The sequence below is a fragment of the Macrobrachium rosenbergii genome, chromosome 3 (genome assembly GCF_040412425.1).
Source record: "Macrobrachium rosenbergii isolate ZJJX-2024 chromosome 3, ASM4041242v1, whole genome shotgun sequence".
Classification (NCBI taxonomy): domain Eukaryota; kingdom Metazoa; phylum Arthropoda; class Malacostraca; order Decapoda; family Palaemonidae; genus Macrobrachium; species Macrobrachium rosenbergii.
The window spans coordinates 57,853,165-57,880,975 of NC_089743.1; the positions used below are offsets into that span (position 1 = coordinate 57,853,165).

General features: G+C 43.2%; 1 protein-coding gene across 6 annotated transcripts in view; it reads right to left on the reverse strand.

The window, feature by feature from the left end:
* LOC136855945 (tRNA (guanine(6)-N2)-methyltransferase THUMP3-like) overlaps positions 1 to 27,811 on the reverse strand; it is a 391,317-nt gene that overhangs the window by 46,266 nt on the left and 317,240 nt on the right. For 3 of the 6 annotated variants that reach the window (XM_067133504.1, XM_067133515.1, XM_067133478.1), the window contains 2 exons: positions 15,646 to 15,741; positions 8,050 to 8,127 (listed from right to left, as the gene is read on the reverse strand). In XM_067133504.1, the coding sequence (XP_066989605.1) occupies positions 8,050 to 8,127; positions 15,646 to 15,741 (174 nt within the window). Of the gene's footprint in view, positions 1 to 8,049; positions 8,128 to 15,645; positions 15,742 to 25,912; positions 26,190 to 27,811 lie in introns of those variants that run through there. The other 3 variants (XM_067133488.1, XM_067133495.1, XM_067133520.1) reach the window with 3 other exon arrangements.

A 27,811-nucleotide genomic window follows, 5' to 3' on the forward strand; every position in this document is an offset into this window, starting at 1 on the left:
TGAAAGATGATAAACTCACACACACACTCTTTCTTCCATAACCGACCACCTCAGGCTAGATGCAACCTGTCCTCTTAAGAGGAGCCGGTATCACCAAAGGACCCAAGGAAAAAGTGTCCAAGGACTTGTGGGCAATGTCCCGAAGTTAAAAAGATGTGAATGTGGTCTGACGCAACCACTCTCCCGCCTTCAATTCATGAGGAACCGACAGATTCTTCCAGAATGCGAGGGATGGACCAATGCCTCTGACTTCATGAGCTCTCGGATGGAACATACTAGTGTCGTCCTTGCCAGCTGCAAAGTACGCTCTCTTGATCATCTCACGAAGCCAGAAAGAGACTGTGTTCTTGGACATCTCTTTCTTGGACGAGCCAGTACTGACAAAGAGTCGTCGACACTCAGGCCGAAGATGTCAAGTCCTCTTAAGATAGCACTGCAGCATAGTAGCATCTTGTCTACATCATCAGCAACAAAGTCCTCTAGGGAGGGGATCGTGAAGGACTTGAATCTGGCGTCAGGTACTGATGGATTCTGAGTCTTCGCTATAAATTCCGGGACGAAATCGAGCATAACTGATCACCGTCCCCTCGAATGTTTAACGCCGAAGGAAAGTCCATGAAGTTCACCTACTCTCTTCACTGACACCAGGCTCCTCAAAACGAGAGTCACATCCCACTCAGGGAGCCTCAGTTCCCTGGGAAGGCAAGACCTCTCGAATCTTCTTATCAGCAGAGAAATCTCGAGCGAGGTGATATCTGTGTACTCGTCTTGGGCATGAGAATAGGCCTAGGGCAGCCTGATAGCCTTTCACAGATGAGATGGAGATAAGCTTCTCTCAGCGAAGAAAGACAAGGAAGTCCGCTACCTGCTGAATAGTGGCTCCGACCGGAGAGATACCCAATCTATGACACATACCACAGACGACGGCCCACTTTCCCTGGTACTGTATACCACTGCAGAGGACTGTCTGAGAGACCCAGCTGTCTCCACTGCCATGCAGCGAGAAAAGCCTCTCACATGCAAGAGATGCTGGATAGTCTCCAGCCATGAGGACACAGGGACTGCTCTGCCTGATGGAATCATTCTACGTGTGGTTGAGACAAGAGGTTGTGTCAGGGGGGGAATCTCTCTCGGTGACTCGGAGAGCAGAGCTAGCAGGTCCAAATGCCAAACAGCATGTGACCACTTGGGAACCACCGGAGTCATTCTGAGATTCTGGGTGATCAACACCCTTTTGACCACCCTGCGAATCAGACAAATGAAGGGAAGGCGTAAGTATTGAGGTTGTCCCATGGATGTTGAAAAGCGTCCATGGCAGCGGCCCATGGGTCTGGTACGAAGGAACAGAATACCTGAAGCTTTCTGTTGTGTTGGGTGGCAAACAGATTAATGGAAGGAAGCCCCCACAATGAAGAGCCTTTCCATAATGTCTGTGTGAAGGGACCACTTAGTCCCCATCACTTGAACCTGGCAACTGAGCTTGTCTGCCACTCCATTCCTCTTGCCTGGAATGTATCTGGCTGACAGCTCTACTGAGTGAGCTACTGCCCAATCATGCACCTGCATTGTCAAATGATGAAGCGGAAGGGATACTAAACCCCTTAGCTTGCTGACACATGCTACTATTGTGGTGATGTCGCTCATCAACACCACCGAGCATCTCATCACTCGATCCCGAAACCCTTGGAGAGCCAAGAAAGCCGCCTGGACTTCCAGGATACTGATGTGAAGGGTGCTTGTCATTTTGGTTCCATACACCCGAAACCAGCAACTCTTCCAGATGTGCGCCCCATCCCTCACTTGATGCGTCTGAGAACAGAAGAATGTCAAGAGGGGGAGTATGCAGAGATACTCCTATTACGAAGTCCCTGTTGTCCATCCACCAGTCTATGTCCTGTCTTACTTCCTGCAAGAGAGGAATGGGAAAGGACTGGGGATCTCAAGCCTGAGACCAAAGCTCCTTCATTCTCCACTGGAGAGAACGAAGGTGAAGCTGCCCATGAGGGACCAGCTTCTCCAAGGATGACAGGTGACCGAGGATGACTTGCCACTGCCAAGCTGGTTGCTCCCATCGAAACGAGAACAACTGCTCTGCCTCCCTGAACCTGATGATACACAAGTCTGAGGGGAGGACTCTTGCTGCTGCCCTATCTGTCAGCATGCCCAGGTACTTTATCCTCTGCTTGGGGATGAAATCGGACTTCTTGAAATTCACCACGACCCCAAGGCTGCAGCAAAACCCGAGGAGTCAATCTCTGTCCTGAAGCAATTGCGAATAGGAGCTCACCAGGACAAGCCAACTATCAAAATACCTCAACAGACATATCCCGTGCGAATGGGCCCAAGCTGAGACAAGGGTGAACACTCACATGAACACCTGGGGAACGGTTGAGAGCCTGAAGCAGAGTACCCTGAACTCAAGTCCACCATAAGCAGGAAGTCGTTCTCCCTGATGGATGCAAGCACTGAACGTGTGGTTTCTATCGTGAACTGAGTCTGGTGAACAAACTGGTTTAAGGGAGAGAGATCTATGACCAGTCTCCAACACCACCAAGCTTTCTCTACGAGAAAGATATGGCTGTAAAAGACTGGGGACTGATATGACTTCTACAGTGCCTTTCTCCAGACTCACCTGCACCTCCTCCTGGCAAGCGAGATCCTTTGGTGAGCCAAGAACATAAGTCGGCAGATGGACCAGGTTGTTGGTGAGGGGTGGTCAAGCCTCGAAGGAAGTAGATAGCCCCGCTGAAGGACATCCGCTACCCAGGTCTTGACTCCATATCACTGCTATGTTGACCAATGGTTCAACAGGCAACCCTCCTACCAATGGCAGCAGCTGGAGGGGAATGCCACTTCTAGTGTCCTCCCTTCTTCTCCTTTCCTTTGCCCCCTTTTCCAGACTGGAAAGAGGGATGAAAGGAGGAGGAGGAAGAAGGTTGGGCGTTTCCTTGGGCGCCCTTCGAAACCTGCAACTTCTTAGGGACAAAGGAAGTGCTAGCTTGACAAAAGAATTGAGCCGCAGTGGCACACAAAGACCTGGAGGTTTTGCTACTGCCTAGTGGACAAGGCGGTCATTATCCTCCACGTCTCTTATCCACCGCAGCATCTACCAACTCCCTGGGGAAGAGAGAGGCAGAACCCAGCAATGGTTCATTCCTTAGGGTCAGAGCTGACTCGGGTCCTACAAACCTGGAGAGCCAATTCAGGACGGCGTCCCTCCTCTTCAACACCAGTTTAGCCCACAGGTTTGCCGTCTGGTGGGTCAGGTAGGAGATAGCCCTACCTCCAGGCTGGCACAGTCTCCCAAAGATGAAGTCCTCTCCAGGGGTGATTGAACTCAAGGAGACGGCTACCTTGGAAACTGTGAACGACCACAGATCCAACCAGGAGACTGCCTGGAGTGCTGCCATGGCGGTAGCATCCAGATTCGCTGCCTCTTCCTGTGAGAAAGAGCCCCCTTCCGCAGTTGCTACAGCAAAAGACCTGGGCCTAAGCAAACCAGGTCCAGGTCAACCTGCTTAGTTGGCAATCTCTCCAAGGGCATGTAAAAATGCTTCTGTCCAGGAAGAGCAAGGGGAAGCAGCTTCTCCAAATGATTCAGGCAAAGCAAATTCTGTTGCCCAAAGACCAGAGAATTCACCTGCTCAAGTACTCCTTTGGAAAGCCCAGAACATGGCAGCCTCAACAAAGCTTTGGGTTCCTTCTTAGGATCCCAGAAAGATTTGAGGAGCAATGGACAATCCACAGTAGTGGCCATGGTCCCTTCCCTGAGATTGTTGTGCTGACGAATCAGCACAATGATCTTCGCAAAGGTCCTCTGTATCTCTTCTAAGCAAAGGTCCTCTGTATCTCTATCTCGTGGGTGTCCAAGTCCTGGGGAAGAGGACCCTCGAGTCCTCCCAGGGTGCAGTCCTCCCAATCCACTCTCCCTGCAGGAGGGAAAACCTCGGCAAACCCCTTTGATCCACCCTCGACCACTTGGGCACACGTCCTAGTTGGTCCCAGAACCGAACCTGGAGTGTAGGCCTTCATGGTAGGACTGCATTGGGAAGAAGCATTCCCATGAGAGCCCTTCCTGCCCAACTCATGCCTCCCAGTGTAACCCCAGGAGGTTGAAGGGATAGGTGAGGGGTATCGAGCACTCCTTCCTGTCCTGCCGATAGTACCAGTAGGAGAGAAAGGCCATGGGCGATCACGCAAACGTGAACGAAGGCTGGCCAGAGGAGAGTGGTCACGTACTCCCAGGCATGAACTTGAGCCGTCCTCACGACATGCTCCAGTCTTCTTTGAGGCCAAGCTTCCTGACAAGAACACTGAGAAGGGGACCTCCTTCTGACAGGACCAGAGGCTTTGGTAAATCCAAAGGGTAAGGGTGGGACAGCATTTTTGTTTCAGACAGACAAGGTGAATGTCTTGGTAATATGTCTGAATTCACGGGCAAATTCAACATAGCATAAAACTCATAAGACTTTTTCATTTTACCAGACCTGTATTTTGGTGACCATTTTACCTTAATCTTTCCCACTTAAGTAGTTGAGCAGAATGAGGTAAGGAATGACGTAAAAAGGGGTACAACCCATCTTTGGCTGACTCCTCTTACAAACATTTGGTTCCACGCACACAGAAGGTCTTGCAGATTTTACAAGACCATCAAAAGGGCTTTTTCATATTAAACCTTAAAGGGGAATGTGAAACAACTGACATATCAAATCGATGGGGACCACCATCAATAAGACTTCTTCAAAATTTCTTTCATCACTTTCATCACATTAGCTATTCCTGACACTGTTTTATGGTCTCCTAGTTAAAGTGGTTTGAATCCCAGAAAAGTCAGGAGCAGCAGCTTGACTGGTATGAACAGAAGGAACAGGATTAGTAAGGACAGATGATCGAGGAAGATTAACTGATACTGGACCTTCAATTAACCTACCCTCATCTATGCTAGCATTATTCTTACTGGCCCCAAATCTATACTATCTCTCCCTATTGTAACTCATTTCTCTTATGTTTAACCAAAACATTAATTTTCTCCATATTTCAGCCTTCACACTCCTTACATTTATTTTTTAAATCACAAGTCTAACAAATACAATCCTCTCAGTGGCTATGACCATCATACTTTAACTGAGACAATTTATTTAAGCACTCCTTTGCTCCATAAATCCTAACTTAACTCTCACATAATGACAATGTCACTAACAACAATTCAACAGCAGACCGTAAAGAACAACAAGGAAACAGGAAATTACCTCAAGCTACTACCTGCTAGTGAGAAACTACAAAAAGACAACCTTCCAACCCAAACAGGTATAAATGACATATTTATTTAATGAAATAATCATGTTAACAAATCACTACCTTGCTGAACCCATGATTAGTAATGTAAAATAAAAATATTACTGCATTAACAGTTATTAAATATGAATAAAGTACAATTATGGCAGTAACAGAAGTAACTAATAAACTTGGTAACAAAAAATACAATAAATTAAATGCAAAAAATTCACCTAAATTATCCACCTAGGGACCAAACGTGTGCCCTGTCCCTGGCACCAGCTCCTCTAGGGAGACAAGGTGACCTACCAGGATCTGCCACATCAGCAAATGCATCTAAATCTTAGATAATTACTTACTACAAAACTACAACATGTCAACAATGCTGCAATAACTACAAAGACATGTTATACAGCGTATCAATTTCACCAAGATGGAATCAAAAGCCTCCACTGTAAAATATTAAAAATAATACCAATAACATACCATGGTAAAATCAATTAATTAATCTGAATTAATTTAAATTTAATTGATTTTAATAATGCCTCCAGGCCTGAAACTAAAACTGAGAAATCCTCAAGAACAAATGTAAACTAGTATTCATATGCAATTACCGTGTATTTCCGTGCATAAGATGACCTTTAGATAAGACGAAGTCAAAAATTATGGTAAATTTTCATGAATTCATATCATATCTGTAGTATAAGACGACTGCTAAATTACAAAACCATCTGTATAGGCTAGCTGTTTTACTTACTATATCTTTAGAAATTCCGAAATAACACAGCCGATTCTATATCATGTTTTTCCTACACACATCGCCTAAAAGGGAAACCACTGTTTTGTTTATGTTTCATCACCAATCACAAGCAACTCCTAACAACAATACGATAACATATAATAATTATCGTACATAATTATTGTTCATATGACTGAATTGTTCTAAACAGTTACAAACAGCCTGGTGTGTTAATGGCCATTACCTATACTTCATCAACAATCACAAACTAAGTCAGTTAAAATTTCTTGTTAACTTACCAAGTACCCATATCAATCATGGAACCACCAGCGAAAAGAAGAAAATATGAGGCTAGTTTTAAATTGAAAGTGTTTTTGTTCATTTTCACGAGAAAAGGTGGATGGACGAGAGTGGTGTGAAATTATGGGCTGAGAATATTTGGAACAGATGGCCAGGTGGCTTACGAAAAGAACGCAGTTTATTGGTTTGGGATATGTTTCGTAGCCATGTAATGGCAAATACTAAAACTTGGTTATCACAAACCAATACTGATATTGCAGTTATTTCCGGTAATATGACATCTATACTGCAGCCACTTGACATCAGTTTAAACAAATCATATAAAGATAATGTTAGAGACCAATGGAATGCTTGGATGATGAATGGAGAAAAATCTTTTACAAAAGGTGGAGCTATGCGTGCTGTCTCACTTGATGTTCTCTGCGATTTTGTTATAAAAGCATGGGGAAAGTTAATGTAGAAATTGTCATAACATCATTTAAAAAATGTGGTATCTCTAATGCCATGGATGGTACTGAAGATGATCTGTATGATAAGGACAACGAAGCTGAAGTTGACTCACCATTACCAGACTGGAATCCCTACGATGATGACCTATGTGACGAATCTTGTTATATGTATGAGAAACTTTTCTAAACAGACAGTGATGGCTGTGAGGAATTTGATGGGTTTTAGCTATATACATGTGGCAGGTTTGATGTTTTATTAATATTGATAATCTTGACAGGAAATAAATAAAGTTTTATAATGTCTCAAGTTTTAAATACAACTACTGTACTGTAAAATGAATTTTATTGAAAAATAAAGATTGTATATAATCCAAAATTTTGTTATTACCTCAAACATATAATGAATTTTTAATGAAAAATTAATATTATTTTATCCTAAATGTTATTACTACCATAATTACACTACCATTACAATTTCTGAAACATTACCCTAAGATAAAGGTTACTGCAATTGCAACCATAACTCGATGTTTATATTTTCTCAGCTGGGCTCGCATAGATGAAAGTTGATTTCATTGATATGAAATTGTTCCTTGAATAGGCTATTTATTACGAAGATATGCCAATAATATCCAGTATAAGGTAAAAATTGTTTTATAACCTTTATTATCAGTTTATTTCATAATGTGAATCTTTTCATGTATGTCGGTGGTTATTGCACAGAGGCTGAGGCTAGCCTACCGATAAACACCACTTAGAATTCAAGGTTTGATTTTTAGAATGGTAGTATAAGACCACCCTCAATTTTTAGGGTGAATTTTAGGATTTAAAGGTCGTCTTATACACATAAATATACGGTACATTACTTCTGTATCTTAAATCATTCTGTTTACAGTACTGTATACTCTTCATAAAAGATTTACCATAAAAAGTGACAAAAATTGCACCCAGGTATTCATGATAACCATACAGCAATACAAACTGCTGATATTCCATGTGATTAATAATCATAAATGCTATTTATGGTTTTCCAAATGTTCAATGATTACATCAACACCCTAACATATTATATCCTTCATTAACTGATATTTGGGAGAAAAAGAATCTTTCTATTAACACATGCACCAACATGAACTAAATGGATTTATCTTTTGAAGAAATTCACTTGGGATTTACTAACAAAATTCAGTTTTTTATTAATAAAAAATATAACCTATTACACAAATCACTTAACAGCCATTTGAAAACAATTCTTGAGTTAATACAAAATATCAAATCAAAGCTTACCCGTTCAGATGGAAAATCAAAATTTGTAACCATCTTGAGTATAACATTGACATTGTCCACTGAGCGAAGTTTCAAAACCTGAAATTAAGAATCAATTCATAAACTTGAAACAAAAATGGCAGAATATTTTTTAACTTTATGATACAAACGTACAAAAGCTAAGAAAACTTGTGGCATCCTTTTTATGGTTAAGAGCAAATACATACTAAAGGTAACAGTTGATGAAAAAGTACTGATACCTGTCTTCCTGTTTGAATCCAAAGGACATTAACATCAATAATCATGAATTTATAAATATTTGACATAGATCATAGGATATTCAATATTCTAAGAGTTAACATGGAATAAATTTGTTTTCCACAAACTACATTTCCCTGTTTTATTCTGAATATCTGTCAAGCTACACCAGACATACTTTTCACAGTGTAGCCTACTTAACAGTGCCCAGACAGGCAATTTTACGCAATCCACAAAGTTCAGTTACACTAACACCTCTCTATCCACACTTCCTTAACTGCACCTAGTGATTATAGGCAAGCCTAGTTATGGTAAGAGATCCCTTAACTTCGGCTATCCTAGCTAGGCAAGACAGAATAGGTGAAAAATATCTTAACTTGAAATTACAAAGATAGACATTCATCAAGTATAAAATAACGAAAATAAACAAAACATACACCATTTCAGTGCATTTCTTTGTCTTGGATTTTTCCAAGAAATTTTGTCTTCCTGTTTCTTGCATTTTATTGTAATTACAGTATATCTGTACCATAAGAGTAAAATTACTTTCTTCTCTTGATTTCTATAAAACTAAGAGCAAGATTACAATCATCTCTTAATTTCTTTTAAAGGAAATTAATAAGTTGATTGTCTTCTATGTCTCTCATATACCTAGGTCATAGTGGTATTAGACCTGAGTAATGTTTACTGACATAACAGTCTACGTGTTTTTCAGCTAGTTTCAGTGTCCAATTGAGGTCACCACTGTGAGGGTTGAGTTTTGGGGACAGCAGGGATCTTGGATTAGTATGAAAGGCTTACTTCAAAGGAACTTTATTACTGAGTATCAGTTTTTTCATCTCCCCTTCATCATGGATGAGTTACAGGAGGATTTACCTTGAGTGTTGAGTAGTGCTTTAATATTTATTAGCTCCTTATGAGTAATTTGTTAGTTGATTTTGATTTAACAAGCTTGTATTATCTGCAACTATACAGTATACCCAAGATATGTTCGGGCAGAGAGTAAAGTTAACAATCAGTCAATTCTAAGCACAACAATTGGAACTAAACAGTGAGTAATACTAAAGATTTAGTGAAATATCTCAAGCTGAATGTCAGTTATGGTTTATGGAATATAAAAATTACATTTTTATAATTAGATAAAGTTTTATATATACTGTACTTACCAAGTAATTACATAGCCATTAGTTCACTTACACAGCAGCTTGAATTCAAAATTTCTTGGGTAACACTTCAAACATCTGTGTAGGTGACCAGTTCCCCCAATTAGTGGGAATATTAGTAATGACTTTAGCAGATAACTTCAATCTGTTCATGCCTTATGTCCATCACCAGGGAGGAGGGTGGGCTCTGATCATGTAATTACTTGGTAAGTATATATAAAACTTTATTTTATTATAAAAATGTCATTTTTATATGAGTAACTTACTAAGTAATTACATATCTGATTCCCACATTGATAGGTGGGGGGATACATGGACATATTCTGCTCCAAAACATTAAGATAAGTAATGAATTTGAAATGTAAAAAACTGCTAGCACTGAAAAACAATGCTTGTCGTTACTTATCAGTTAAGAGAGCTACTGCAGGTGGATACTGCCTCTGGTTGGCGCACATCTTAACTTGTAGTAGCGTGGCGGTATAGCTATAGGTCGCCTTCCACTTAGTGGGAACTTTGCAGTGAAGGAAGTACTCTGATGATAGCAAAACATAATAGGTGCCCACCCTTGTCCTGGGTGAAGCACCAAAATAAAAACAACCAGACAACATTGTCACCTACATTGAGATAAAACCACAACCCATCCACAGGGTGGTGGGTGCTTCAGGTGCATTGTACCCCTTGGTTCCGCAAAAAACTCTACACCTTATTACAAGGTGCAGAGACAGTAGTAAAAAATCCTATGCTTCCTTCTGCGATACCATGCCAGTTACCAGAAAAGGTCTCAAGGATCTAGGAGATTTCCACACTTTTTTAACTTCCATTTAAACTAGAGAAAAACGGAGATCGATTACATTCCCAGTCGGCTGAGGGCAGAATGGATGTATGGGGCATAAAATGCATACAAGCTAAAGAGGTAAGGCTACTCTGACGTCTTTAGCTTTACTTAAAAGTAGGCAAACTGCTCTCCTAATTCTGAGTGTGTCTCAAGTTAAAAGTCCATGAGTGCAATACATTCTATTCACTGGGTGAAATGGGTCTTGCCATATCACCATATGTAGTAGAGGGATGGTTCTCTGAAAACTCCAAATGGACAGAAACCTCCCTATTCTCCCACAGAGCTGGAGAGCACTTTGGATGTTCAGAGAACGATCTGGTGCCAGGCTGTAACTGGCGCCAGAAGTGCTGGGCGCCAGTCGAGCTAGAAGCTCATGGGAGCTAGCGAGCACCAGGCTGTAACTGGTGCCAAACAAGCAGGGCACCAGGCGAGCTGGGTGTCAGAAGAGCTAGAAGCTCATGGCTCTGGAAGCTCCAACTGGTGTCAGACAGTAGCTGTCGCCAAGCAAACTGGGAGTCAGGCAAGCTAGAAGATTGGGATCCCCTGATAAGAAAGCAAGACGCAGGAGACGATTATACTTCCCGTAGGACTATGTGGGATGGAAATAAAGGACAAATGAGCCTGAAAGCTAGGGAGGAAAAGCCTGCTCTGGTGTCCCTGGCTTTCACTTAAAAAGAAGGCAAAATGTTCTCCTTATGCATTCAAAAATAAGCCCTTTCATGATGTGATCTTAGTCCAATCCTGTTTAGATAAAACCCGAAAGCAGTTAACTGGACAGAGGGTTCTCTCTTCTTCAGAGCCAATGATGTCCTTAATTTCTTAAGGGAGAAAGAACAGATCTAGAGCTTGAATGGGTCCTCGTAACTGGTTGAAGCCTGAGACCACTCAGAAGGGTGTCTTCCATGTAAGGTTGTAGAGAAGAGGAACGCAGGGGATCAAACAAGGAACTTGTCGGTCATTCAGTAGAGGTTCTCTTGCTTGGAGAAAATGAGAGAGGAAGTGAGCCTTTCTTCTCTATGTATATAGCTAGGACTGTGTCTCGTCTAGGGGGAACAACCACAGTCCAGGTGTAAACTAAAGTCAAGAAGCACTGTTAGAGCTCTCCAACATAAATGAGATGGTTCCATCATCCGGGGAGCAAAACCCAGAAACTTCCCGGTTCCCCCATGGGTTCCTCAACCAAGAACAGAAGTGTAAAGCAGAAGACTAGATCTGGGCTTGGAGGATGACAGGAGTTCCCTTCTTAGTCTATGTATACAGCCACCACTGCAGGCCCCACTTAAATCCAGGGGACAAGGACAACAGTGTCCGACTGTGTTTTCCAGACGCAGTTGTAATCAAATTACTTTGGTCAGGACAGTTGTTCTAAGTAAAGAGGAGGAGCGGGGACTCACGTGAAGACCTAGTGCTGCAGAGGTTGAAGCACAGGTCCTCAAACTAAGAAACCCTGTCTCAGAAGACTTGCAGCAGTGTTGCCAACAGTACTTAAGGTAACTCATTTGACTAGATTTTCCTGTAAGCGTTGGTAACGCTGACAGTTTATTACACACTTAGTGGGTAAAAGCTATGGGGAAGCAGTTCGGGCTGGTAGGTGACCAGGGCTAATTCAGGTGTTCAGGGAGTGTATTGCAATATATTCATTTATTGCCCATAAAGATTTAATTTTCAAGAAAAATGCTAGTGTCACAATATATTTTATTTTCCAAGAGTTAAAATATACTTATCCATTATTCTGAATATGTGCATCTATTCATAACTCTTTGGGTGATGAGTTCCTTAGATGCACTTCAAAATATCAAATATAAAATTTATATTTAACTTTCTACCTACAAGTCCAACTTTTAAATAACCTGAACCCAAATACTGTTGAGTATGTCTCTTCTAAAGCCCCATCCAGACTATAAGTGATGATGTGGGTAGAGCCTTGGAGTTGTAATGCACATGGTGTTGCAGACACGATTTCTACACTAAGAAACTGATAAATTGTAAGGATGACCCATTTATCAAAATACTGGAAAGACCTGGTAATTAACTAACACTTTTCTAGTGGCTCAAAATCATACTGAACAGTGGAACCTTGGATTTTGTATGCCCTTGTTTTCGCACGATTCAGTTTTTGTAGACTTTTTTCATAGAAATTTTGTCCCAGGTTTCGTACATCTGGTTGGATATCGTACAGCTGGAAATGCCCCTTCCAGGACCCACTGCATGACTAAGTCATTGAGTGCAACTGTTAAATAAGCCATCATGGGGTCACAGAAAGTTCCGAGTGCCAGCACTTCGGTAAAGAAGGCAAGAAACACAACTGAATTTAAGAAAGAAATTATAGCAAAGTATGAAAGTGGTACACGTGTGGCTAATCTTGCTTGGATGTACAGGAAGTCAGTATCAACGATCAGTTCTATCCTAGTGAAGAAAAAAGAAATCTAGGAAGCTGATGTTGCAAAACGGGTAACTTCGTTGATGAAAATGTTGAGAAGTTGCTCCTTTGGATCAACGAAAAACAGTTAACAGGAGACAGTGTTACAGAGGCACTAATTTGTGAAAAGGCAAGGATGCTGCATGCTGATTTCGCTAAGAAAATGCCTACAATGAGTGCTGCTGTTAGTGAGTTTAAGGCTAGCAGAGGCTGGTTCGACAAATTCAAGGAGTATGTACAGGCTGAAGGATTCCTCCCCCAACAAATCTTCAATTGTGACAAAATAGGCCTCTTTTGGAAGAAAATGCCAAGCAGGACCTACATCACATGAGAGGAAAGGCACTGCCAGGACACAAGTCTATGAAGGATAGGCTAACTCTCGTTCTGTGCAAACGTCAGTAGGTATTTCAAAGTGAAGCCTTTACTCGTGTATCACTCAGAAACTCCCCAAGTGTTCAAGGAAAGCAATGTTATTAAGAATAAATTACCTGTGAAGTGGAAGGTGAACAAAAGGCATGGGCCACAAGGCAAATTTTCACTGAGTGGGTCAATGAAGTGTTTGGCCCGATGGTGAAGAAATACTTCCTGGACAATACACTGCCACACAAGTGCCTCCTGGTAATGGACAATGCTCCAGCTCATCCTCCAGGCTTGGAAGATCAATTGTTGGACGAGTTTAAATTCATAACAGTGATGTTCTTGCCCCCTAATGCCACTCTTCTCATCCAACCCATGGGCTAGCAGGTCATTTCAAACTTCAGGAAACTGTACACCAAAGCAGTTTCAAAGGTGCTTTGAAGCGACCTCCAACACAGAATTGACCCTAAGAAAGTCCTGGAAGAATCACTTCAATATCTTCAATTGCCTTGTAGATAAGGCTTAGCTGGGAGTCACTGCCAGGACACTGAACTCTGCTTGGAGAAAATTGTGACCAGAATGTGTCCTTGTGAAGGATTTTGGAGGGTTTAAGCCTGTCGACCCTATGCCTGTCGTGGAACCTATTGTGTCTTTGGGGAAATCAATGGGCTTGAATGTGAGTGGCATGGATGTGGAAGACTTAGTGGAAGGCCACAGGGAAGAGCTAACCACTGAAGAGCTGCAAGACCTTCAGCAGGAACAGCAACAGCCAGCAGATGAAGAATCAGGAGGAGGAGGAGGGGACATGTTTGCAAAGTGGAGTGATGTAAAAAATTTTGTGGAGAATTATCATCCCAACAAAGATGTTTAACGCGTAAAAGGTTACATACTTGTAAACAAGGTTTACTCTCTCAGGTTACAAAAAATTTAAAATTAATTTTTTGGTCAATGCCTTATGGTCCCAAAAGAAAGAAAATAGCATTTAAAAGGCACACAACTGGCATTTAAAGGCCCAAATTCATAGTTTGCATTTGGGGTATATCCCTCAGCTGGCTGCCGAGACAATCCTTGCGGTGGTGTTGTCCACTTTCACTTTTTTGGTCCCTAATCCATTTTTTCTACTAATACAAATAATTTTTTATATAAACTTCTCTTACAAAATTGAAATTAGAAACAAAGTCATTTTACTTTTTATTCAGTAATACAACTTACAAACTACATTTTCTTTCTTTTCTAGCACTTTTACAAATTTCAAAGAGTATGATAATCTTCAAAACATGGTTCCAGACGTAATGGAACATCTCATTCAAGTCAGTGGAAGAGTTTTTTCTCTGCTGTGGTCGACGATTTGTATGTCAGCAGACATAGCAAGCCCTTTGTACACTGTTTTTTGGCACCTGGTGGCACCGGCATCGTGCAAATGAAATTACGTGCAGAAAGTCGGGCTGGATTGAGAGCACGAGTGGCCAGCGCAACCATCTCTTGATTGAGAGTACAAGCAGCCAGCATGACCTTCCTTCATGAAGACTAATGAGGTACTAACAGCATTGTATGGCCACTTGTGTGATTATTATTATTATGATGAAAAATAAATGGAAGCAGCCCAAATCGAATAAAAGAGCCCAATTCAAATCAAAAGTAGCCCAAAAAGACGTAAGTAGCAGATTGTGAAATCTGGTCACCCAAGGTGTAAAAAGTAGCCCAATTTGTAATTTGCAGCCCAATCGGGCAACACTGCCGACGCAGCCTCAGGCGCTGTTGCGTTTCTGGAGGCTTGCCAAGTACACATCCAACATAAAAAATATCCATATGAGCTATGAAGGCATGCAAATTTAAAAAGTTAGAATGCCATATAACGTGGATAACCTGTGTGGGATGACTTCTGCAACACGTCATATGATGTGGTTGATCTTTTACGGGTTAATGACAATGCCTTGTACCTTTTTAGGCAAATCTTAAAGAGATGCCAGAAACAAATGTCTATGGACAGTTTTGTTGTGTGACAGAGGTCCAGTGACTCTCAAGCTGGTCCTAGTGCCAGTAAAAGAAGATGGGAAGTAACCCCAAATAGTGCCAGTAAAAAACAAAGAGGGGGAAGTAAAACAAGATAGTGCAAGTAAAAAACGAAGAGGGGATGTAATCCCAGACTGGTTCTTGATACCTGAAGTCCTTATGGAGGGGGATTCCCTTCTAAACAATAGACTCTCCTCTTCCTTGCCAACAAGAGTCTTGAATAAAGGTAAGAGTGATGTTAAATGTTCATTTATCCACTTCATTAGTCATTTACATTTATTTCTCAATGTTTTATGTGTATAAAACTACGGTATATTTACTCTCTGTAAAATATATTTCTTTAATATTTTTGGGTGTCTGGAACAGATTAATAGGATTTACATTGTTCCTTTTGGGAATTATTGCTTCTGTTTTTGTGCGACTTGGACTTTGTCAGACTTTCTGGAACAGATTATGTATGAAATCCGAGGACCCACTGTACTTCAATGAACCAAAAAAATAAAAAAGACTGAAGAGTTATTTTGTGAGTTACCTATCCTAAATAATCATTACTGTCATGTTACCCAACCCACCTCTAAGACACGATCAACTTCAATGTCAATGAATATCCTTCCTCTTGCTACAATACATGGAGCCCCAAGCTTCTCCCTGCATTCTTCTTGTGCCACCTGGAAAAGAAAAAAACATAGGTACAAAGTAACACAAGAATTTGCAGTGAAGAAATTGTATTTTTCCATATTCTAAAATAAATTTATCTCAACAACTGTGCTCCTACTGCAGGTGAAGTGTCAAGACAGATTTGTGAAACTAATTTGCCAAAATAATTTCAATGCTCTGGTAAAAGTAATATTTACTCAGCATGATACAGCTATCTGCAAGTCTTGTTAAATATGGGAGATTGGTAAAAATACAGTAACACAAAGATACTGTTTTGTTTCAAAATACAGTATTAAAAAATTTATGGCATCTAGCAATGCAGAAATTAATTTACAATAAATAACCATAAGTGTAAAATGAAGAAAGGAAAATGGGCCTTCCAAAGTGCTGCAGTTAAAATCCAAGTGACACAAAGGAAATACCACAAATTTTTAAAGTAATTTGTATTTTTCCTAACTATACAAACATGAGGTCCTTTACATTAGGAATTACTTTCAGCGAAGCTGGAAAAGGCCGTTAAACTTTCAAACAGGTGGTTAGGCAGTTAACTACTTTCTGGTAAGCTGGAATCCTGCTCACCCGGATGTAAACATTCCAATTTGCCTTTCAGCCCAAGTATCAGATTGAGGGGTGGCCGTGAGGTGGGCACGAAATATAATGTAATGGACCTCAGGTTTGTACAGTTAGGAAAAATACAAATTACTTTATAAAAACTTGTGATATGTTCCTACATGATATACAAATCCTTGCTCCTTTACATTAGGAAGACTCACTTGTTGGATTGAGGAATCTGAGTGAGTCTGTGAACTGACTGGAGTTCGCCACACCTGGGTTTCTCTTCCTGGTTGCCAGAACGAAGAGGAGTACCGGGCCTCTGACATATTGATCAGAGTATAGGAACTGCATGATCAATTGTCAGACTTCTAGGCCTTTTCAAATGAGTGAGGGAAAAGTGTGACAGTAAGGCAAATATGAGTATAGGGTTAGTCTTATTGTCAGAGTCTCCTTCCTCCCCTTGCTAGTGGAAGGAGTGGGTTTGCTTCTATAAATCTCTTCTATAAATCTAACGAAAGAAAAATAGAATGGATGCTCGAAGCATAGACTTACCTGCATCGGCCGCCAGTTCCAGCAAGTGTCAGCTTGAATCCCACTCTCTGCCCGAAAGAAGAGGAAAGAAGGATGACAAGGAAGAAGGAGGGGGAGAGGCCAGTCACTCACACAATCACTCTCACTTCCATTACCAAACACCTTGGTCAAAATGCTACCAGTCCCATTAGAGGAGCCTGGTAAGCTACACATCTTGTTGAGCAGCTACCACATGTCCCAAGGAAAGTGTCCAAGGACTTGTGGGCAATGTCCTGAAGGTAGAATGACGTGACGATGGTCTGTCAAGACCACAACCCCATTTTCAGTACCTGAGGAACCGACAGATTCTTTCGCAATGTGAGGGTTGGACTAATGCCCCTGACTTGTGCGCTCTCGGGTGGAAGGTACCAGTGTCGTCTTTGCCTGATGCAGAGTAAGCCCTCCTGATTCTCTCACGAAGGGTCGTCAACACTCAGGCCAGATATGTCGAGTCCTCTTTAGATGGTACCGCAGCAATCTAACAGGATTATTATAACAAAGTCCTCTAGGGAGGGGATCATGAAAGACTCGAACCTGATGTCAAGGACCAATGGGTTCTGAGTTTTCGCAACGAAATCCGGGATGAAGTCGAGCGTAACTGATCCCCATCCCCTTGAGTGTTTAACATTGAAGGAAAGTCCATGAAGTTCGCCTACTCTCTTCGCTGATGCCAGGGGAAATAGAAAGATGGTCTTCAGGGTCAGATCCCTGTCTAACGACTCTTGTAAAGGCTCACACGGTGCACGAGTCAGGCCCCTCAAAACAAGTCACATCCCACGCAGGGGGCCTGAGGTCCCTGGGAAGGTAAGACCTTTCATAGCTTCTCATCAATAGCAAAATCTCCAAAGAAGAGGAGATGTCCACACCTTTCAGAAGCAAGACTAGGCCAAGTGCAACCCCATAGCTTTTTACAGCTGAAACAGAGAGAAGCATATCTTGGCAAAGGAAGACGAGGAAGTCCGTGACCTGCTGAATAGTAGTTCCAACTGGAGAGAACACCCACCATCTACAACACCAACCACAGAAGACGGGGCATTTTCCCTGGTAAACTGCTGCAGAGGACTGTCTGAGATATCCAGCCATCTCTGTTGCTGTGTGGTGAGAAAAGCCTCTCACTCACAAGAGATGCAGGATAGTCTTCAGCCGTGAAGACACAGGGACTGCACTGCCTGGTGGTACCACTCGACGTGTGGTTGACACAAGGTTGGGCCAGGGAGGAATCTATCTTGGTGCCTCAGAAGGAAGAGCTAGCAGGTTGGGATACCAAACGGCCTGTGGCCATTTGGGAGCCACCAGAATCATCCTGAGATTTGGGATGAACAACACCCTGCTGATCACCATGTGTCGAGGTTGTTCCATGGGTCTTGGAATGCATCCTCTGCAGCAGCCCATGGGTCTGGCACAATGAAGCAAAAGACTTGAAGCTTTCTTTTGTGCCAGGTGGCAAACATATCAATGGCAGGAAGCCCCCACAGGTCAAACAATCCCTCCGTGATGTCTACGTGAAGGGATCACTCCGTCCCTATCACTTGATTCTGGCGGCTGAGCTTGTCTGCCACTACATTCCTCTTGCCTGGAATGTACCTGGCTGAGAGCCCTATCGAGTGAGCAACTGCCCACTCTTGCACCTGCAATGTCAACTGATGCAGCAGGAGGGATACCAGATCCCGCTGCTTGTTGACATATGCCACTACTGTGGTGTTGTCGGTCATCAACACCACCGAGTGTCCCACCACTCGATCCAGAAACTCTTGGAGGGCCAAGAAGGCCTCCTTGAGTTTCAGGATTTTGATGGGAAGGTGCTTGTCTTATTCGGTTCTACACCCCCGAAGTCAGCAACTCCTCCAGGTGTGCGCCCCATCCCTCAGTCAATGCATCTGAGAAGAGAAGCATGTCGGGAGGGGGAGTATACAGGGATACTCCTATTAAGAGGTTCCTGTCATCCGTCCACCAGTCTAAATCCTGTCTCACTTCGAAAGAGGAATGGGAATGGATTGAGGGTCTCGAGACTGGGACCAGTACTCCTTCATTCTCCATTGGAGAGAACGAAGGTGAAGCTGCCCATGAGGGACCAGCTTCTCCAACGACGACAGGTGACCGATGATGACTTGCCATTGTTGAGCTGGCTGCTCCCATCAAGACAGGTACAGCTGCGCTGCCTTCCTGAACCGGCTGATACGAGAGTCCGAGGGAAAGACTCTTGATGCTAGTGTATCTATCAGCATGCCCAGGTGCTTTATCTTCTGCTTGGGGATGAGATCGGACTTCTGGAGATTTACTACGACCCCTACGCTGCAGCAGAACTTGAGAATCCAATCCCTGTCCTGCAGCAACTGCAAGCGGGAGCTAGCCAGGACGAGCCAGTCGTTGAGATACCTCAAAAGACGTATCCTGTGAAAACTCACATGAACACCTGGTGAGTGGTTGAGAGCCGAAAACACAGTACCCTTAACTGGAACACCGCTTCTGGGAGGATAAAGCAAAGGTACTTGCGAGAGGACGGATTGATTGGTATTTGGAAATACGCATCCTTCAAGTCCACCATAAGCATGAAGTCATTCTCCCTGATAGAGGCAAGCACTGAGCACGCTGTTTCCATCGTGAATCGAGTCTAGCGAACGAATCGGTTCAAGGGAGAGAGGTCCATGACCGGTCTCCAACCCCCTGAGGTTTTCTCTACGAGAAAGATGCAGCTGTAAAAGCCTGGGGACCGATCTGACACAACTTCTACAGTGCCATTCTTCAGCATCGCTTGCACCTCTTCCTTGAGTGTGAGATCCTTTGGCGAGCTGGGAATGTAGGCGAGGAGATGGACCAGGTTGTTGGTGAGAGGTGGCCAAGACTTCAAGGGGAGTAGATATCCCTCCCAAAGGACATCCACTACCCAGGTCTTGGCTCCATGTCGCTGCTACGTTGCCCAGTGGCTCGACAGACACGCCCCACCAATGGCAGCAGCTGCAGGGGAACGCCACCCCTAGTGTCCTCCCTTCTTCTTCCCCTTGCCTGCTTTTCTGGGCTGGAAAGAGGGTTGAAAGGGGCACGATTGTGTGCCTTTCTTGGCAGCGGAAGAAGAAGGATGGGTGTTACCGCGAGCGCCCTTCGAACCCTGGGTCTTAGGGGCCGAGAAAGTACTAGCCTGACCCAAGGGTCGGGCCGCTAAGGCACGCGAAGACCCAGAGGCCTTGGCCACTGCTTGGTGGACAAGGTGGTCATTGTCTTCAGCACGTCTCTTGTCCACCGCAGCATCTACCAACTCTCTGGGGAAGAGAGAGACAGAACCCAGCGATGGTCTGTCTCTAAGGGCCAATGTCAACTCGGGACCTACAGACCTGGAGATCCGATTCAGGACAGCGCCCCTCCTCTTCAGCACACCTACAGGTTTGCAGTCTGGTGGGCAAGGTAGGATATGGCCCTACCTCCAGACTGGCACGGTCTCCTGAACACAAAGTCCTCTCCAGTGATGACAGCACCCAAGGAGGCGGCAACCTTGGAAACTGAATAACCACAGATCCAACCAGGAGACTGCCTGGAGGGCCGCCATGGCAGTGGCCTCCAGGTTCGCTGCCTCTTGCTGTGAGAGGGAGACCCCTTCTGCAGCAAGGCGCTGCAGCGAGAGACCTGTGCCTAGATGAACCATGTCCGGATCAACTTGCTTAGTCAGCAAAGACCCCTCCGAGGCCGTGTAGAATCACTTCTGTCGAGGCAGAGGAGGGGAAGGAGCTTGTCCAAGCAGTTTGACTGAAAGAAATTTTCTTGCCCAGAGACAAGGTTATTCACTTGGTTGAGTAACCCATGGCAAGCACAGACCACGGCAGCCCCACTGAAGCCTTTGGTTCCTTTTTGGGACCCCAAAAGGATTCAAGGCACGAAGGACGATCCACAGAAGAGGCCATGACCACTTCCCTGAGACCACTGTGCTGACAGATCAGCGCAATGATCTCTGTGCTGACAGATCAGCGCAATGATCTCTGCAAAGGTCCTCTGTATCTTGGGGGTGTCCGCATCCTGAGGAAGAGGACCCTTGAGTCCTTCCAGGGTGCTGTCCTCCCGACCTTCTCTGCCCGCAGGAGGAAGAACCTCAGCAGATTCCTGGGATCCCTCTTCGACTACTCTGGCGTAAGACTGAGCCAGACTGAGAACCAAGCCTAGGGCGTAGGCCCTCACAGCCAAACTTCATGAAGAAGGTTGAGGGGACAGGTGAGGGGAACTGAGCACTCCTCCCAGTCCTGCCAGAAGAACTAGCAGGAGTGACAGGCTGTGGGCGGTTACCAACCCGTGGTGGTGATGGCAGCATGGATCTAGGAGAGCGCTTATGCCTCGGCAAAGAGTTGTTCCAAGGAGAGCAGAGAGGTTCACCCTAGTGCACCTGAGCAACTCCCTCCGGCGAACAAGGCCGATCATGCAAACGTGATCAGGGGTTGGCCGGAGTCAAGTGCTTGGGAGCTGCTTGATGTGAACTTATGCTGTCCTCACAATGTGCCCCAGTCTTCTTCAAGGTCGAAAACTCCTGATAAGAAGACTGAACAGGGGACCTCCTCTCTGCATCTCAGGGTGCTAGGACCCTCGGATCCGAGGCACAGGGTTGGGAACCTGGCTGAGCACTCGAAGCAGTGCTGGCAGGAAGTGTCAAAACACCTGCATGTTTCGGCACTTTCTCCTGACCTGCGCCTGAATCAGACCGGGGAGCAGACTTACCAGTGCTGTTTCAGGATGTCTGAGATTCCATGGAATCCCGAATACTCAGCATGACTCGGCTCAGCCAAGCACCCGATACTCCCAAATCTCATACAAAACGATCAATGGGAGGGGCCTCCTCTCGAGTGTCCAAAGAAACTCGGGAAGAGACTGGCACAGTACCAGTCTTAGAAGCGGACTTCTTTGAACTGGTATAAGGAAAGCGGGCCTGGGAGACTATCGCGCCCAAGGCTCCCGAAACGTGAGACCCCACCGAGGTAAACGAACTGGATCCCGAGCCCAAGGGCCAGGAAGAGCAAACGAGAGATCTCACTGCCTCCCCTTAGAAGACGACACCTTCCGAGACCTCTTCTTTGATTTCTTCTTCAACATCTTCAGGATAGCATCAGGTCCCCCATCCAGGAAGGAGCAGCAGAAACCACAGGCACAGCTGGGGCAGACAGGGAAGCAGGAGCAGCAGGAGCGGCCTGGGTGGCAGGAGCATCAGGAACAGTAAGAGCGGCAACAGGGGCAGCTGGGGCAGGAAGCACAGCAAAAGTGGCCCAGTTGACAGGGGCTGCAGGAGCAATCAGCACAGGAGAAACAGCAGAAACAGGAGCAGTCTGGACCACAGGTAGAGCCAGGGGCAGGAACACCGCATACTGGAGTCACCAAGGTTGGAAAGTGGGTTGATACCATGTTGGGGACCTTAGCAAAAGCTGTCATGGCCACTGTGGTCATAGCCGGGGCTGCAGCAACATACATGACCACTGGGTAATGCCTCAGGTGCTCCAAGATACCCTGCACAGATGGAGAGCCTGAGAGCCCTAAGGAGATCCATGCTTTCTGAAGCTCAGTTGCCTCACGATTTTTTTGCCAAACCTGAAGAAGCAAAAGTTGGATGAGTGGAGGGAGGCTCCTCTCGCTCCAGGGGAAAAGTTTCCCCCCTCAGAGTAAGTGGAGGCCCCCAAGAGTTGTCTTGATTGTCACCCCCCAACCACATACCCCCAACGATCTTCACCCAACAAAGCAAGTGAAGATGACGAAGGAGAGATTGCTCCTGGAGGAGAGACAGCCAGAAGGGGGAGTTTACCAAGGGGGAGAAACGTGGAAGAAAAGTTAGCTACCAAGGGAGTAGTCGGAGGCATATATCCTTCCGATAATGCCTATGCTGTTTCCTCCCAGTAAACTTCACCCACTGTGCAGGTGACCAAGAGCAACACTCAGCACAAGTCAAATTAGGATTACAGTCATGCCACCTGCAGGTGGTACAGAGGGCATGAGGGTCAACATCACATGGAGAACGGAAGCAGGTACAACCCTTGCCGTCGACCCCAAGACACGCACGGGGGGGTGATGGCCTTCCGTACAGGATTAGATGATTCGTGGGTTTGCATTATTGAAAACAATATCAAACAAAAATATACAATACAATAAAAAACAAGAAAGATCCCACCGGGAAAAACAGCATAACGGCAATCAGGGCAGAGCTACCATACACGTCTGCACAGCACGACGTTTGAAAGCAAGCTGGAATGTTTACATCCAGGCAGGCAGGACTCCTGCTTATCAGACAGTAATTAACTGCCTAACCACCTTGTTTGAAAGTTTAACGGCCATATCCAGCTTCACTGAAAGTTTGTATATCATGTAGGAACAAATGAAGGATAACTCATAAAAAACATTCAACTAAAGGCTGCTCAGAGCACTGCAGCTAAAATCGATTAGCTATGACTAGAGCCACGACCATTAATCCAATTTAAGCCAAAAAAAATCAGCACTGATCTGTGCATATGTAAGAAAACATTCAAAACTGTATAAAATAACAAATGGTCACATTCTACAGATTTTTTGTGGCCACAGTGACCTCTTTGAAATATCTATTTTTATTCTGGATTTCAAGAACTTCAGATGAAAAGTACCGAGGTTGTAAAGAAATTTCAATTTTTCCTAGGTATACAAACGAGAGACTTGTAAGTAGGAGTACTTAGCATGAACTGGACTTGATCAATGAAACTTGGTAACAATGAGGTTAATTTGACGTAGGCAAGCAAGTGGGGGGGAACCCTCACCTGCCATTAGCAAGCACTTTTTCCTTTGGTATAAGGGACTGTGTGAGGTGGCTGCAGTAAGATTACAATTAAAGACTATGGTTTATATGTAAATTACTACATTAATAATTTGGTATTAGTTCATATGAAAATACCAACCACTTCCTTTTATATAGGAGACACTCCCTAGGTGGGTGGATAGTCTCTTAACTGACTGGCAAGCTGAATCTCCACCCAGAAATGCCATGCTCCCAGTAGTCAGAGAAAGGAACCAAAAAAATATTTGGTGGTATACATTGGGAAATAACCTCCTTCAGTGAGACTGGTGAACATCTTTCAGTCTTCAACCTCCTTCAATGAGACTGGTGAACATCTTTCGACCTTCCTCCACTACCACCAAACCCTCTCAACTGTGAAGGAGACCAACTACTACACTCCATACAGGACCTACCCCTGCAGACCAATAAAACCGGTCACACCTTCTGCTGTTCACAATTGTTCAAAGTCTTGATGAACTAAACACACGAACACTGTACTTAATATAAAAAATATAAAAGCCGCTCCAACCTGATAAGTAGACAGAAAGATGTCTTAACCAGGGACGAAGAAAATTCCGACATAACCCAATCAACCATTTTGTTACCACGTTTCAATGACCATTTCCAGCTTGCACTGAGGAATACTTGTTTGTATTTCCATACAATCAATTAAGCTCTCCTGGGAAGGATGTGGAGTCAAAATACAAGCTAATATAACCTACATATCAATACTGCGTAGTTCTGGTTAACACAGTTGATGCTTAGGGTCCCATCAGCATAGGATACACAATTCTAAATGGCTGCCATCTCAATAATGACTGACCATTTAAGAAAAATCACAAATTTTCAGTAATTTATATTTTTATTATGTATATTTACAAACTAGAGCCATTTATGTATAAATATTCCTCAGCATGAGCTGGAATCAGTTTTTGAAACAGGGTCACTCAGGTGCAATTATGATAAAAAAAACTCTATTTGTACACTCAAGAAAATACATAGCACTTTGAAAACTTACGTTGTAATTTATGTACTTACTCTGTTTCCCACAGCTGTATTGCAAGCTTTGATTATTTTAACTTTTCCCCACCCAAAAACTTTGGTTTTCCACTGAGGTTCCCATACAATTATTGAATGTAAGGGGTTGGAAAAAAGTAATTTTCACAATAATACTGGTTAGGAATCCACATCACATAAGATAACCAATTGGAAAGATATATGGATCAAGTATTTAACTAAATATTAAAAAAACAGTATTACTAGGCTAACTTTATCTAAGCCATGGTTACTCTATGTTTGTGTAGACCAAGGCTTGTTAGTCATATTTCTGTACAGACCTAAACTATAGAATACCCTAGAATAGGGGAGGACCAAATTTTTGAGGTTAGTAGAGCAAATAGCCTATAGACAAAGGGGTCTTGTGATGTGGCCTAGGATACCCCATAACTGTAGTAGGCAATTCGGGGGGAAATACAACCTAACCAGACCTGACCTACCTTTACCTAACCTTACCCAGGATGCCATTCCCTTATTTGGCCAGGGCCTCCTTCCCCCCCACACCCCCAAAAGTTAGTTGTGACCCCTCTATCTGCACATGGGGGTTAGCAACAGCATTGGCTTACTAGCTACCCTGGTATTTCTGAGTAATAGCTCTGCACAGACTGTATGGAACTGTTCCACGAGTATAAATGTCGTTAGGGAGCCATATGTTATAGAAGGGATTGGCTAAGTTAATCTATCATGAAAGGAATCATACTTACCCTAACGTTACCTAACCTAACCTAGTAGGCCGTGTTACTTAGTTGGGGGGGGCTCTGCACCCAGACCCCTTCCAGTGAAGGAAACCACTTTTTACCAAAAGTTCCCCTACAACACTGTGCATGCATAATAGCATTCCAGGATGGCCGGCATACAAACACATAATCAGTTCTGAGGTTAATTACAGTTGCCCAACATAAAATAATGATAAATTCTTGATAAGCAACCAGATTACTATAGAAAAAGTCAATTTCCAAGGTAATACTTAGTTCTACCGCTACTCTAATATACTTTTCAAGTTATACTGTACTGAAAAAGTAATATATATTCTAAAGAAACGACGCAAGGGCACAAGAACACACAAGTAAATTAAAGGTAAATGAGTAAATTTTAAGTAGGGAAAATTCTGTGGAGAGGAATTGTCATACAGGCATGAGGTTTAGGTTAGGTTGTACCCCTGTCAAGTGATCACATGCATTTCATGTTTATTTCATGCCCGGTTTGCCTATAGTTGTCAGAATGGTCTAGTTTCATACCGTGTAAAATAAGATAACCTGCTCATAGGATATTAAGCCGGGTCGTCTACCTGAGACCGCCATTATTAGTTGTACATCCCTGCAAGCACATTCAAATCCATACAAAACACATATTGAATTACATCTTCAAGTCCAGTCACCACCGTTGCTTCTAAAGTGCATATCCCAGGATTACTTTCCAATAATCCTGACAACCGCTGAGGGTCAATGGCTGTTATGACAGGAGCCATGCTTCTCAGAGTGATAATGTTGCAAACTGTAGTTTATACGAATATTTTAAGTGCATGGTGCTGAATTGCTTGTATTTTGAAAATAAAAATTTCCCACACAAAACATTGCAAATAGCTAATTGTTTTTCCTTTTCAACCATACAGACTTAAAAATTAAAAATGCAAATTCCCTTCACAGGTGTTTTTATTTATACGAAATAAACATTGTCAATAACCCTCTGTTTACTGCGGGTATATTTATATTTACTTTATAAACGAAGAGAACGCCGGGTTACATCAATTATTATTCTAACAATTATTCTTTAGTTGTTGAGAACATTCAGTATAATTTAATGTACTACTGAACTATGAAAAAAACATTTTTAATTCGCTTTCTCAAAACTCATTACGTCCACTCCGGGGCGAGGGAGTCACTACCCTTTACTGAATATTTTCTAAAGTTAATTTACAAGAAATTATCAGTCAACAGTACACAGGACCCAACGTAAAAAAATAAAATTATTTATAAACATGCGGGTAGCCAGGATTTCTTCAGAGACTGGATATAACTTGAACAAACGAGAGAGAGAGAATAACAACACTTTTACTGTAGTTCAAAACTCGTGAAAATCGGGGATCCAGCCGTGAGCAATCCGGGTAACAGCAGCTTTGGGAAAATTCAGTTAATATAACGACCTTTTAATCCGCTGATCTTAATATTCAGTCAGGGCCACCCATCAGATCACCCAAGTACCAATGAGACGAGGACACATTTGGTGGATTATGTGTTATATAGAGTATATGGAGGAGTAAGGGGAGATACAACTTAGGATTATTTGGCTGAACAAAAAGTTCGGGAGGATGGAAGATTAAATTGGAGAGAAAGGGTTAAAAGTATGGCTGTAAGGGTTAAGAAAAGTGACTTTGATGAGAACACATCACGAAAAATTGATGAGAAATGGGCTATGGTTACGACAGAAAATGAAAGGGAATAGAAAGTGTGTGAAGAATTCCTGGCTAAGCATCACATAGTCAGCAGTAAGCACGTATTATTTAAAAAGGGTGGGGAGAGGGAACAAAAAGTGCGTGGTAGTATGAGGAAATTGCAGTTTCGTGAAGGACAAACAAAATTACTTGAGGTGCAGTTGCAGGACAGAAGGAATCTAGGAAGATGGATAAGGAGCGAAAAAGGCAGGTGAAAATAAACAAAAGTCATATAAAAAGAAAAGGGGGAAGGAAGGTCAGTAAGAATAAGTTTTCCTGTAAAGAAGTAAACGATAAGAGAACAGTTCCAGCAAATGGATTTCAAAATGAAAGCACAAAATGGAGAAATGATGACTGAAGAGAGGGTTTAGTTTAAGTTTGACAATGCTTGCTGGAGTGACTGTTGAGGACATTAGAAGGGAATTAAGATGCTGAAGACTGAAAAGACAGCGTGGTTTCATGGGATTGAGTGAGAAACTGTAATGCAGTGGTGAAAACGTGACTGAGTGGTTGAGTAGGGTGTGCAAGGTATTTCTGCATAAGGAAAGGTTCGGAATGAATAGGTGAGAGAAATCTGTTCCATTGTACAAAGGTAAAGGTGAAACATGAGACTGTATGAAATATAGAGCAAAACATTTAGAACACTAGGGAAAGAGTGCAGAAGGATTTTATTTAGAAAGGACTACAAATAAAAAATAATGTAAAA